This window comes from Sebastes fasciatus, chromosome 5 (assembly GCF_043250625.1).
Source record: "Sebastes fasciatus isolate fSebFas1 chromosome 5, fSebFas1.pri, whole genome shotgun sequence".
NCBI lineage: Eukaryota > Metazoa > Chordata > Actinopteri > Perciformes > Sebastidae > Sebastes > Sebastes fasciatus.
In genome coordinates, this window is record NC_133799.1 from 3,669,223 (window position 1) to 3,683,562 (window position 14,340).

The following is a 14,340-nucleotide window of genomic DNA, read 5'->3' on the forward strand; positions in this document are numbered from 1 at the left end:
GCGTTGCTGGAAAAAAAGAGCATGTGTGCTCAAATCCCCAAGAAAGGTTAAAAACAGACACCAGCACAGAGGCTACCAGGCCGCCCACACAAGCCTGAAACTAAGCTACTAAAGTTGTATAAACAAATTGAAAAACACACCTTATGTTAATGAGAGACCATTTACCCCTATGGGGTCATTCTGGTCAGCCATTTTTCTAAAAGGATTTCGACTAAGTTCGAGATCAATGCCTCAAAGATGTTTACATGGAGGCTGAATCGCCATTCTTCGGCAGCTAAACTCTAAAAGATCACTTTGACCATCTCATTTTCATTTAAATGGCTCACTGGAGTCCCATTTGCTCGCTGCTTTCCGACAGCCCAACAGGCTCAATAAAAGCCAATGAGCTGATGAAAACAGGGAAGCCTGGTTGTTGTCTTATACAAACAGCATATGGTTTGCTCAGTGTGGCTGCACATGGCAGCACTCCTTCGACTTCATTTGTTCCTCTGTATCGAGTTGTCCTCTCACCATCTGGGCAATTATGAAGTTTCCAACTCTCCAAGTTTCTTTTGTCAACACTTAACTATGGCCTTCATCAAGTTTATTAATAAGCATATGCACAGTATTAATATGCTGAACAGCCGGCGTATAATGATTCTGTTATTTCAGAATGAAAACAATAAATGCTCATACACAGATGCTTGCAAGAAAATAATAATAATTTAATGTAATTCACAAAGTATTTTTTATTATAATGAGCTTTTTTATTGTGATACATTAGTACTAAAGAATTATTCTTATTTTTTTTTTATTTTAGAGACATCTTTGGTGCTTCGTACTCATTACCTTGGATTGCTCTGTGATCAGCTTTGAAAGAAATGTGCATATTCTCTCTGTTGCCACGAGTTAGATGAGGACATTGAGACCAATGTCCATTGCTACATGGCAACGTCACGGTGATGACAACACTCCAGGAAGTCACATTGCTTGGCCAAGAAATAGACCAGCACATAACTCCCTGTAAAACTACAACTTGTAGATTTTACATTTTGTTTGTTGTGCAGATTAAACAAATGAGATATAACAAGCTAATTTGTGAGCTTTAAAGGTGCTGGTGGATTTATTTACATTTTACTCTTTGGCATATCGTGAGTTATTGTTGCGCACCAGCACTTTTCACAAGCTGCCAGTACTTTTTTCTGCCCTCTCCATATCAGGTTCTCTGGACGATTCATCCCTGCCATTACACAGCGCAGCGTCAGCGTTTTTGCGCCGCGTTTGCTTGATGTCAATTTCGTCATCAGAGGGTGTATGCGAAGGCTCTGTTCGGACATCCGCGTACTGACAATTTGTTGTGACCGCACTGCCACTATGATACAATTGTTATAGGGCTCTATATGAAAAACAAAGACCTTAAAATGAATCCTGAACTTGATGGGAAGCCAATATAAAGCCTTGATTATACTCCTGAATAGACGCGTAGACGGACAGCTGTGGACACCATGGAGTTCTGGTTATACTGTCCACATGGAGGATGCGTTCCACACATAAGCAGTTGATCGCATGGGTCACAACAAACACAGGGCTTTTATCCAGGAGACCGCTGTTTGTGTCCCGTGTGTTACATTTCACTTTCACGTTACAATCAGCTGTTCGTTCATGTCCCGTGCTCGCGTCAAGTCATATTTTCACCCTACAAACGTAGTCGTTTTAAGCCCAACCATGTTGTTTTTTCCTAAACCTAACTAAGTGCCTTTGTTGCCTAAACCTAAGAAAGTTTTTTTGTTGAATTCACAACATTAAGCGCGTGTCTACTGTGACCGAAAAGTGACACCGAGGGGGAGTGAGTTGGGATGAGAACGTGTTGGCTGGACCTGGTGTCTGTAGATGGCACTCTGTTCGTTATTCAGCTACGGTGGGGGGCGAGTGTTGCTTTTGCTACCTAATGAGATCCTCTCCAAACAAAACATTTCCTGTGAAGATTTTATCTCAGAAATAACCAGACACTGAGGGAGGACATTAAATAAATTCCATCATCTACCACATGAATCAGACATCACGCATTCCTAATTCCCAGAATGTTCATTGACTATTACTCGACTGTCTCCGCTTGCTGTCGGGAGCCGCCGAATGTTGATGTTTCTTTGACGAATTTGATGAATCTGCCCTCTGGACCTCGAAAAGATAAAGGAGGATATGGATATGTCCTGTCATAACGTCGGGCTCTGATCAGCAGCCATGCATGTAGCTGTCAGGATGTTGCAGATGTTTAAAAAGATATCCCCTCCCCCAAGGCAAAGTGAAATTAATGGCGCTATTATAAACATCTGTCACACACACAACCCAAATAGAACAAAACACAAGGGCTTCCAAAGAACCTTGGGTTTGTAATGTCTGTAAGGCTCTGCAGCTCCTTTTGCAGTTTCATATCTCAGCGGAGATTGATACTGACAGCATGGAGGTAGTGGGATGGAAGCAATAATTCATGTAAATTGATGCCTCATAATGGTTTGCCACACCTGCCTGTGGGTCACCATGGTGCCTCAGCCCATTGCCGCATCCCTGGGCTAAAAGCAGTAGGGTCTCCAGAGGAGGTGGTCCAGCCACGGCTTCCCATGGTTCACCCTGCCTCTGACACTGAAAACAGTGTGTGTACATGGTGGATTCAATAGCCCTTTGAATTGCTTCTTTTTTTTTACATGTTTATGCATGTGTCTGTGTGTATATATTTGCGTGCTTGTGTGTGTACATGGATTGGACCTCCCCATGAGGACGTGGTATACGTGACTCTATCAAATTAGCCCCCGAACACTAACTGCAGCAAGTGAGATTGATGTTTGACACAGGTGCCTCTGCCACCGAGGAGTCGAGCCAAAGAGTATCGTTGCTCAGCAGCTTCTGTCTGTGTATTCACGATTACTTGGCAAATCAAACAAGCGTCAGGAAGTTTGTAAGTCTGTTTGTTTTTCTCCATTGCACGTTATCAGTGAAGATGATGGACTTGAATGGATGCAGCTCAGTCTCTGAATGTTCCCACCATGACCACTAGGTGGAGTAACAGTAGATACTGTCTAGTCTAGACAGGTTTTGTCAAATCATTGGTCTTTTAGATTACATTTTTAAAAACAAACTTACAGACTTGTTTTTATATTATGTTGCCCCCCTTTCTGCCACTCACTGTTGTCTTCAGTGTATTTTCCAATTCCAATCTCCTTAATTGTGTCCATTCTTGAAGAATAATGTAAAACAACAAAAAGAAAAAACATGTTAAAAGAAGGGGGGGGATTCAAATACAAGTACCTGCATATGCATATCTTTGGCACTTCTTTTCCAGTGCTGCTTATTTTAAACACTTTCATGGAGACCATTTTTACAGTTTATCTGCTGATGGCCTGCCGAACATTTTGACCTGAAGATCCAAGCAGGATTGAAACGTAGTCATTAAAAATATCGTGGCATGAAGTAGTATGCAGGCGTTACCTTTTTCTTTACTGACACTGTTCTGATAGCCTCGCACCTACGTGATGTGCATGTAATTAATCTTCTTCAGTACAGCGTCGAACCCACGATCTCTACACATCTACATCTACAGCAACATTTTAATGGTTTATACAAGACAGTGAACCAGCTTGTTACTGTGCTTCACACTTCTAAAGAGCACTAAACCTAGACTCTAACCAGAAATATCAAGAATCAACACGATATCCTATGAAATATGTAGCATGAGCCATTGAATGACTGAAGTATTTTAGTACAAAATGCTAAAATGTTTGCTTAGGATGCACACTACTTTTGATTTTCCAGTGTTTGACACTTGACACATTAAGATGAAATGTTTTCTGATGTATATTTGCAACACATTTCTTTGTCATCTATAATTCTTAGAAGCTTTATAACATCATTGTCCTTCATCTCACATTTAAGGTATGTTGCTGCCCTCTACAGGAAATAAGAATTTCTATCTTCTCCATTGCCATGTGCGATTTCAACAAGTCTCTCTGGCCTCATAATCATGACAAATTTGGACTATTTTCTGCCATGTCACATGTTGTATTGAAGTAATTATGCATTATTTCCAAAATTGAAGACACTACTGAGACAGTAGATACAAATATATATTTTATTACAATAAAATACACTTAATGAGGGAAAAGACAGACTGCAGCAATGGACATAAACAAAGCTTGTATAAAGAGGCTCAGTTAATAACCGTTCCCACAATTAATACACAGCAGTGTGTTTTTGGAATGAACTCTTGAAAATGTCCAGATGGTTTTCAAAAAGGTGTGGGTGGTTAAATGATAACAGCCGTTCTTTGACAATAATCACAATACTAGCAAAGACATTGTCTTGCCAGGAACCTCCATGAGTTTAACTGTACTATAAAGCCATCCTAGCAAAAGTACATTATAAACATTAAAGCAGTTACAAACTAAAAGAAGACCAAAAACTCTGTTTTGTCTACTGATATTAGCCAGTAGTTCAAACTGCTGCAGACTCGTCAGCACTGACAAAAACAATGAGCTGATTATTGAGCGTTAGTCATTGTTACCCTTAGCCATTCGAACCGTGTCGAATCATGTTTGGCATTCATATTTGACCTTTTTTAAAATATTGGTGGGTACAATTTCAAAGAAGTATTGAAGCAACAATGTGTATAAAAGAACAAAAACAAAAGGACAGCATCCAGAAACGTGTTACTAAAGATATCCAGGCTTTTTTCCCCTGAACTACATTTCTTAATTGGACTTGAAAACTCCACAATGATGTTCAGTAATATGAATGACAACAGACTGTACTGAAGATTCCCCTGCGCACAACAAATGACAGTGGGTCTGGAAGGACAAAGAAACAATAGATATCAGAATATGTTCCCTGGTTTGTACGTTTTCCCAAATGCTTCAGAGAACCCCAAATATTTTTTTTTTTCCATTTGCATGATGATATAAAACATATCTGCAGTGTACAATGCACTCTACAGTGTTTTTGCACCAATTAATCATTTAAATCCATTCCTCAGTATTGGACACTTATATGGAACAAGATGCCTTATTTCTGCAAAAACACACTTTTCATGGACTGGAGAATAAATATGTTGGCCCTCCAGACACTGCACAGTTCAGCTGTCTCAGTCACTCTCTGAGGATTTACTGGAGCTGGAAGAAGAAGAAGAGGAAGATGATTCTTGTTTCCTCTTCTTCAGTTTCTTCTTCTGATGCTTCCCGTGTTTGTTCTTCTTGCTTTTCTTCTTCCCGCTTTTGGCTTTCTTTTTCTTCTGCATCTCCTCTTCGTCGTCAGACGAGGAGCAGGAACTGCTGCGTTTCTTTTTCTTCTTTGTAGCATCATCACTCGACGAGTTCGATCTGGAGAGTAGAATAAAAACCAATGGAATCGCTGAAAGGTCACAAATATGTAAAAAGGCAAACACATCTCAGATTTCTGAACACTGTTTTATGTTACTGGGATCTGATTCCACTGAATTATGAACCTCTTCACCAGAAAAGATAACCAATGTCCAGTCTGGGACATTAAACAACAAACCATAAAAGTGTAAAACAGTGATGTTTAGGGTCAAGTGTAGACTAAAGAACAGAAAAATCGTAAGGTAGGAAACAAGTTACCTCTTTCTTGACTTTCTGTCTCCGATCTTCTTCTGTTTGTGTCTCCCTTTTCTACCGTCTTTGTCATCCTCATGGGTACCTACACAGATTTGTAGACAGAATAGTCAAGGCACTTTTTTACTGGAATAGTAGCGGCTCATAAAGTAAAAAGACAAGTAACACAACAACTGTAAAATATGAAAAATAATAGCAACATTGAGATTTCAATCACTTCCATTTCTGGGGCTACTGTTGCCGCTCATCTATGTGCAATCACCAAAATCCATCTGGTGAGTTTGTCAGAATTTACCTCATCTTTTGAAGACACACAACACAAGACCCAGCTTAGCCTGAATAACTAACGCTGTGTTAAAGGAAAACATAATTTTTACTTTAAAAAAAACAAACAAAAATTTTTTTTACCTCTACTTCGCCCCAGTTTCTCAGTGCGCTGAACTACAGGTTCATCCTCTTCACTTTCCTCACTGCTGGTGCTGCTTACATCCAGAACGATGTCTTTCTGGGGGTCAACTCGGACAAAGTTTCGGCACTCAAAGGTCAAGTGGCCCGCTGAAAGAAAAACAAAAAGCACGTCCAAAAGAGAATAGATGAACAACCATGGAAAAGCTGGACAATTTGATTGTTTTACATTTTAGACATATAACCCTTCCCAGCTGCTATAAGACAATATAAATCAGAGTCCAGTGAATATTGCTCAACTTAAAAAAAACACATATTGAAAGCTCACTGGAGATTGACAAGAGATGCCACTTTAACTTTGCCCACATTTAGCCTGGTTAAAAAATAAAGAGACTAATAACAAAACATTAAAAAAAAAACTCCTTCTTTGACTTGTGATGGAACCTCATCATCATCATCATCATCGTCGTTATTATTATTCATATTATATATATACACTCACCGGCCACTTTATTAGGCACACCTGTTCTATTGCTTGTTAACACAAATAGCTAATCAGCCAATCACATGGCAGTAACTCAATGCATTTAGGCATCTAGACGTGGTGAAGACGACTTGCTGAAGTTCAAACCGAGCATCCGAATGGGGAAGAGAAAGGGGATTTAAGTGACTTTCAACGTGGCATGGTTGTTGGTGCCAGACGGGCTGGTCTGAGTATTTCAAAAACTGCTGATCTACTGGGATTTTCACGCACAACCATCTCTAGGGTTTACAGAGAATGGTCCCAACAAGAGAAAATATCCAGTGAGCGGCAGTTGTGTGGACGAAAATGCCTTGTTGACGTCAGAGGTCAGAGGAGAATGGGCAGAGTGGTTGGAGATGATAGAAAGGCAACAGTAACTCAAATAACCACTCGTTACAACCACGGTATGCAGAATACCATCTCTGAACGGACAACACGTCCAACCTTGAAGCAGATGGGCTACAGCAGCAGAAGACCACACCGGGTGCCACTCCTGTCAGCTAACAACAGGAAACTGATGCTACGATTCGCACAGGCTCACCCAAATTGGACAATAGAAGATTGGAAAAAAGTTGCCTGGTCTGATGAGTCGATTTCAGCTGCGACATTCAGATGGTAGGGTCAGAATTTGGTATAAAAAACATGAAAGCATGGATCCATCCTGCCTTGTATCAACGGTTCAGGCTGGTGGTGTAATGGTGTGGGGGATACTTTCTTGGCACACTTTGGGCCCCTTAGTACCAACTGAACATCGTTTAAACGCCACGGCCTACCTGAGTATTGTTGCTGACCATATCCATCCCTTTATGACCACAGTGTACCAATCTTCTGATGGCTACTTCCAGCAGGATAATGCACCATGTCACAAAGCTCAAATCATCTCAAACTGGTTTCTTGAACATGATGAGTTCACTGTACTCCAAAATCCAAAATATCTGAGGAATGTTCCCAACACCTTGTTAAATCTATGCTACGAAGAATTAAGGCAGTTCTGAAGGCAAAAGGGGGTCCAACCCGGTACTAGCAAGGTGTACCTAATAAAGTGGCCGGTGAGTGTATATATATATATATATATGTATATATATATACATATACATATATGTATATATATATATATATATATATATATATATATATACATATACATATATGTATATATATATATATATATATATATATATATACATATACATATATATATATATACATATACATATATGTATATATATATATATATATATATATACATATACATATATGTATATATATATATATATATATATATATATACATATACATATATATATATATATATATATATATATATATATACATATATATATATATATATATATACATATACATATATATATATATATATATATATACATATACATATATATATATATATACATATACATATATATATATATACATATACATATATATATATATATATATATATGTATATATATATACATATACATATATGTATATATATATATATATATATATATATATATATATACATATACATATATATATATATATATATGTATATATACATATACATATATATATATATATATCTCATTTTTTGTTCCCCCTATTCTCTACACATAAACGGATGGATATCTGTATGCGTGTGTTTGTAGATATGTGTGCATGTGTACAGTATATGTGTTTAAGAGTAGATATTTGTCATCTAGCCTCATTCAATGCCAAACACACACACACACACACGCACACACGCACGCACACATACACATTCTTCAACCTGCTTTATCCCCTTGTGTTGCTTGTGTTTTGTTTTGTTTTGTTTTGTTTTTGTTCTTTGTCTTTCTCTGTATAATTTATGTTGGTCTTTTGTATATATGTCCCTGCACATGTCTTCACTTGTTTTGTAATCACTTTATAACACAAGCTTTACTCACGATATCCACATTTCTTACATCCAGCTCGGATGTTGTCCTTGTTCGGACCTGTCATGTCAGATAAGAAGCAAAGTTAAGATTAAACGTTTGTAAACATGCAACAATAACAAGCCTGTTAGCATTCACAACTTCTACTGCAACACAACACAACAAACTGCAGCTTAACTCACTGCTGTGTAGCTCTAACGTTACATTACACCACTATGAAGACATAACCTTACACACAGGACAGTCTGCTTTAGATGTTTAGTGTTATAAGTTGACGTTAGCATTATGCTAACAGCACTTTGTTGAGCAGATCTCTCTACTCTGTTATTAGTTAGTTATATTTACAGAGCACGTGGAGCTCCGTGAGTCACACATCTGAACATGTACATGTGTATGTATTAGTAGGATGTGATACTGACCCTGTACAGCCATTGAGTTATCCAGCGTGAAGCCGAAGATGTGATGTTTGTTGGAGCGCAAATCAACGTCCACGAGTCCTCACTCAAAATAAACCCGACCGGAAACGTGTTGCACAAACTAGTTCCGTCTTCTTCTTCTTCTTCTGTCCCTCTTTCACTGGCGACTCGCAAACTCAATTGTTGGCGCATTACCGCCACCACCTGGACTGGAGAGCAGTGACATTGCAATGGTTTTTAAGGATTTGTAAGTATTAAACCAGCTTTGAAAAACATATACAATTGTCAACAATTAGATAAAAAGAACTAAGCCTGAAAGACGCTGTTTTAGATGTATATGTTGAATTTGTGTGTTGTTTTAAAGGGACTGTTTGTAACTTCTTACACGTATTAAACAGTGTGGGCCGCGGTCGGAGGACGCGGGGGAGACCAAAGCTTTGGTCTCCAAGGCCGGAGTCTCTGCTGTACTCTGCTCCTCTGCTCCTCTGCTCCTCTGCCTGCTTGCCTTCACTCAGCTCGCTCCGTCTCACGTGCATGCACGCACACTACACACGGCAGAAAACGTTGTAGCTCTGAGAATATCTAGTGAATGTAGAGTGGACGTTTGTGCAGAAAGAAATGCTGCAGCTCCTCCAGACCAACAAAGGTTTTCCGTGTCTTGTGAAGTGACGGGGCTCCGCGGTGAGAAACGTTATCGTCTCCGACCGGGTGCCGGTGTCTCCCTCCGACCGCGGTCGGGAGGCTGAAGCAGGAAAAGCCAACACTAGGTTCAGCATTGATTCATGGAGAGACCTTCGTCTGGTCAGCTAACATTACTGACAAGCAGCTGAAATATAGAATGATATTGTGATTTTAGCTGACGTGTGTCGCCTCACTGTTTTGAGCTATGCTCGTTCATGTCTATGTAGAGCGAGCAAGCGCGAGCCCGACGCTGACTTTCGTTGACTTAACGGCCACAGGTGTCGCTGTTAACAAGCATTTCTGATTCTTACAAACAGTCCCTTTAAATTGCAATAGAAATAGGCTATAGGCCTAAAAGCAAATGGTTACAAAATTGCATTTTAATTTTAATTGTGGCATAGATAATGCTTGTACAAATGGAAAATTAGGCTACATATTGCATTTTAATTTTCAAATTTAAATTAACATTTGAATATTGTCCACTGTACAGGAGATTGTCCGGTAATCCACATTGCCACTCCTGTTAGTCTGTGTATTGGCAATACGTTTGACGCATATGAGTATGTGAAAATGAAAATGCAATTTAGATTATTGCATTTTCATTTGAATTTTTACTCAGATAAAACATACAAATGATGAAAATTGCTATTGTGGTCTTACATTTTTCATTTTGATGTTTACATTATCATTATAATTTATGGGCTTTCATAGCTTGCTATATAGAGTGGTGCAATGTGTGCTGGAAAGTTTTGACTCCTCCATAGTGAGTGTACATTATAAAATATATTTTGTATGCTCTTCCTGAATTGCCCTGAACTTGAGTAATTCCATGCATCAAGTTACTCTATTAAAACTTAACTTAAATTTTCAGAAACAATATTTGTCCCGTGCTTGATTGGTTTCCCAGTAAAGCCAGTTGTGGTTTTTGTCATGGGTTAATTGAATGCAGGCAAAGTCAGACTCGCAGATGGAAAACGTCGACAGATGTGGGGCCCCCAGACGTGCCCTCATCATCATGTCTGTGACTGTGACACACACAAATACACACACACACAATCTCACTCTTGGTCTTTTTATCATTTCATCTGCCTCAGTGACCGTTCTGCTTAATACTGTAATTCACTTGATTTATGATAAAAACTGACATTACTGCAGTCAGTGTTACCTAATCAGGTGATGCCTCACGATAAACTGCCTCACAGCTCTGATGTTCCACTCAGCCAGAGGACTTTGTTCCACCTCATCTTAGTCACCTCTCGTGCTTAAAAACACACAACCTCACTCTGTTTTTGAGAGAAATGCTCTATTTCCATCCACTGACCAGGTGTACCCACACTTTCTGTCATGTTTCATTGTCAAAATCGCAGAAAATTGAGCAGGTTCTGATGCAGAGGTGATGTTTTTGTATAAAAATATTTTAGGCTTGATAAAAAAAAGAAGTTTTGTAAACAATTTAGCACCTTTGTTTCATTATCTAAGGTCTGCTGTCCATCTGCTTGCGTATAAGAGCCGGCTAGCAGCCATCACTCGCGAACTCTGACCAAACGGTCAAACTAGGCAGCGCTGATCAAATATGAATCAATATTCTGTTACGTAAATGCCTATTTCTCGCCTCAAATGTTTTCAGATTTATCTTGTAGTGTACTGTTTAGCTGTAAAATGTGAAAGTTTGTGATGCGGCCGCCAGTGTAAAATCTGTTGAAGGAACGCCAAGTTCCGGTCACGTGACCGGAGCACAGCCAATAGGAACGCTCTCTCAATGAAATGACCTGTGATTGGTCAAAGTCTACCATAATGGGCTAGATTTTTTAAAGCTTGAAAAACAGAGTTATGATGAGGTGCAGAAGTCTAGTTATCTCTCAGAACACTTGAATTACAATATGCTGAAAGGTTATTATGGAATTTTTGCCCAATGATGCCAAAAATATACTGCTTACTGGCTACTGCCACTTTAAGCCTTTCTTATCCCATATGATTAACGTCACCTCTAAGTCGGTTGCACTTTCATTAAGGGTAACAATGCCCATGTATTGTCCATGTCTAATAAACTAATAAATACAGATAAAGGGAAATGTTATTATGACCTATAGTATATTAGCAGTAGTTTGTTCTGTTCACAAACTTCAGTTACTCTTATCTTGGCTTGCTGTTAATGATAAGAACCATAGATTATTTAACAAGGCTAAAATGCAGTTCAAAGGAGCATGCTTTATTTCTGTCAGTTTATTGCTTCAGGTGAGAAGTTAAAAAAAAGAATATGTGTTAGAAACCTGTGCAACTGTTTGAAACCAGTTAGACTCAGGTGACTTCCAGGCTGTAGAGAAACGTTAAATTCACTTTTCAGCCACTGGAAGGTGCAAAGAACAAGCAAGCCCTTTGAGAGACAACCTTTGTAAAACAATTAATTTACCATTTGTTCGATTGAGCAGGCTGCAACTGCTGTGGCAGTACACAGAATAAAGGCAGAAAGGATACACAAATGACAAATGACACAATATTGCATGGTCTTCCAGGGATGTAAGTTTCAAGACCGAAAGCTGCATGACACACACTCACCAGTTAATAACATTTAGAATTACATAAGTCATTTGTCTGTCTGCACCAACACAGTGGAAGAAATGCATACCGCCAGTCTGCCCGGCTGCTAATTTGCTGTATATATCATATTACATTCACTTAGCAATCTGAAATTGTTATGCCAGATGTCTTTTTACAAGTTGTATTCTTATGACCTGTGTTTCCACTCACATGCCTCTCTCGGATATAATCATTCCACTTAAAACAATGCTTCAGCTCATTCATCCTCAAAGCTTAATTGCATTTCATGTCTCAAAGCCACAGTCTGTGATCCAGATGTAAACAAAGGGTTTCCCCCCAAAAAACAAGCACAAACTTGAGAGATATGATTGAAAGGCACAAGGGTCGAAGTTCAATTTAGTCAATCTCTCTTTCGGTTTTGTTAACTCCAACTCTGGATTAGCAGTCTCGCAAGACTAGTTTTTAACTCTTTGTATTTGAAGTGATTCTACTGGCCTAGTTGGGACTCATTATTACTTGTCACTTTATTGTAAACGCAGCACGTTCTTGATGAGAAATTGTGACTCAATTCTTCCGGTAAGCTGAATGGTCAGAAGTTGGGGTTTCTATGAGCTATCTGATCCTCTGAGCTGAATCTGCTCTGGAGCAGTTTAACTGTGCAGTGAAGGTTACTAAGGTGATCTAGCCCAGTTAAAAGTGAGCTAACCAAAGTTAGCTGGCTAACCTACTTATCTTGCTTTGTTATCCAAGCCCCAGGCGTATAGTTAGAATTATCGTCTACAAGAAAACACATTAATTACTTATTTTGTATCCGTATTTAAACTCTTTAACTGATGAATATATCTCAAATTGATATGGTCACAAAAGTAGATTGGACCTTTAAGGAGGGTCTTATTGGCAGCTGCTGACAGGCTGGTTCACAAACGTGTCTACATTTCTGTGCATATCATAAAAAGCTCCCTGACAAAGATAAGACTGTAGTAAAACATTCCCCAGTTGCCACACTGCTGCTATTTTACTTTTATCCTTACCTGAGTCTGAACCTGAAACAGATGTTTCCCTCTGTTAAGGTCTAACTTGAACAGATAAAAAAGGCGCGTTGTGTTTGTGTAAATGTAATGCCCCATATGCCAGTGAATCTCTAGTAAAAAATCAATCACACTGTATTTGACATGCTAGAACTCTTGAAATCTTTGACCATGTACCTCAGAGTTTGTTATACACCTTATACATGTCATCAAAGTGGCATAAACAGACATTAATATGGTTGTGAGTCTTCCTTTTTTTTCTCTGCAGCCTCTGTGACTCACTTAACAACTGAAAGAGGGGTTTTATTGTTGTTAGCCTACCATGGTGCAACAAACAAAACACGACTAATACAAATGTGTTTGATGGGGGACAAGTGTCAAAATTAGATACTGCCCTGTAGTTTCTGGGAAATTTTCTTCACTGATGTTTGAAAGTTGTGCATGCAAAAGATTTCCAGTAACACCAGTTATGTTGGGACTGCAGGAGACTGACAGAGAGAAACTCTTCCTCAGGGACAACCAGCCCTACTCAGATACACAACTACTGAGATGAGATGTTGTAGTTGTTGACAAGAAACCCAACATTAAAATGCTTAAATGCAATCAACAAAATGACAGTAATAGGTTAATGTGCAAATACAGAAGGCTCATGATGAATGTGGTTTTCATTCCTTGATGGAATTCATGAAACTGGAGACGAATCCTGGCCCTTACACACCACAGTCAACTCATTGCATAATGGCTTTAATAAAGTGTTGGCAATTTGTTTATGAGCAAAGTTGAAAATAAAAGATTGAAACAATCTGTCCTCCACTGGGACGCTCCACAGTCAATTAAATTTAAAATGTATTTCCTTGTTTGCCAGCTTTTGCTTGCATTCAGATCCATTATTCACATGTTCGTGCCACAAACACACGTCAAAGGCATGGCTTCAAACAGCGGCCTCACACAAAGTGCTCTGGTGGTGCCTTGAACCTTTTTCCCAGCCTGAGTGTTGATGTCACCCAGTTACATGTCACCCCAACAAGCATCTGGAGAGTTGTGCTCGGGGGCAGAAGGATGTTTAGGCATGAGGGACATTTTCCCACAGAAAACAGCACAGTCACAGTGTTCTTGAGCAAGATGTTGAAACCTTTTGTGCTCACTCATCTACATCAAATTAACTTTTTTTTAATCAGAAAGAAGCAAAGCTCCCACAACCGATTCATAAAACAAGACTAAAACTTTGAT

At 39.0% G+C, this 14,340-nt stretch overlaps 1 protein-coding gene across 1 annotated transcript; it reads right to left on the reverse strand.

Annotated features, from left to right (window-relative positions):
• Nucleotides 1–4,088: 4,088 nt before the first annotated feature.
• Nucleotides 4,089–9,019, reverse strand: srek1ip1 (SREK1-interacting protein 1). The gene is made up of 5 exons (XM_074634580.1): nt 8,867–9,019; nt 8,460–8,507; nt 6,006–6,152; nt 5,604–5,682; nt 4,089–5,345 (listed from the first exon to the last, which is right to left on the reverse strand). The coding sequence occupies exons 1-5, from the start codon at nt 8,877–8,879 to the stop codon at nt 5,111–5,113; spliced, it is 522 nt and encodes a 173-aa protein (XP_074490681.1). The 5' UTR covers nt 8,880–9,019; the 3' UTR covers nt 4,089–5,110.
• Nucleotides 9,020–14,340: the final 5,321 nt, after the last annotated feature.

What these genes read in the sequence shown, in the direction of transcription:
- srek1ip1 (XM_074634580.1), bottom strand. An exon ending in GAAACTGGGGCGAAGTAGAG is followed by an intron (nt 5,683 to 6,005) that starts GTAAAAAAAATT and finishes AAATCTGTGTAG; the next exon opens with GTACCCATGAGGATGACAAA. An exon ending in GACAGAAAGTCAAGAAAGAG is followed by an intron (nt 5,346 to 5,603) that starts GTAACTTGTTTC and finishes TCTACTCTCCAG; the next exon opens with ATCGAACTCGTCGAGTGATG.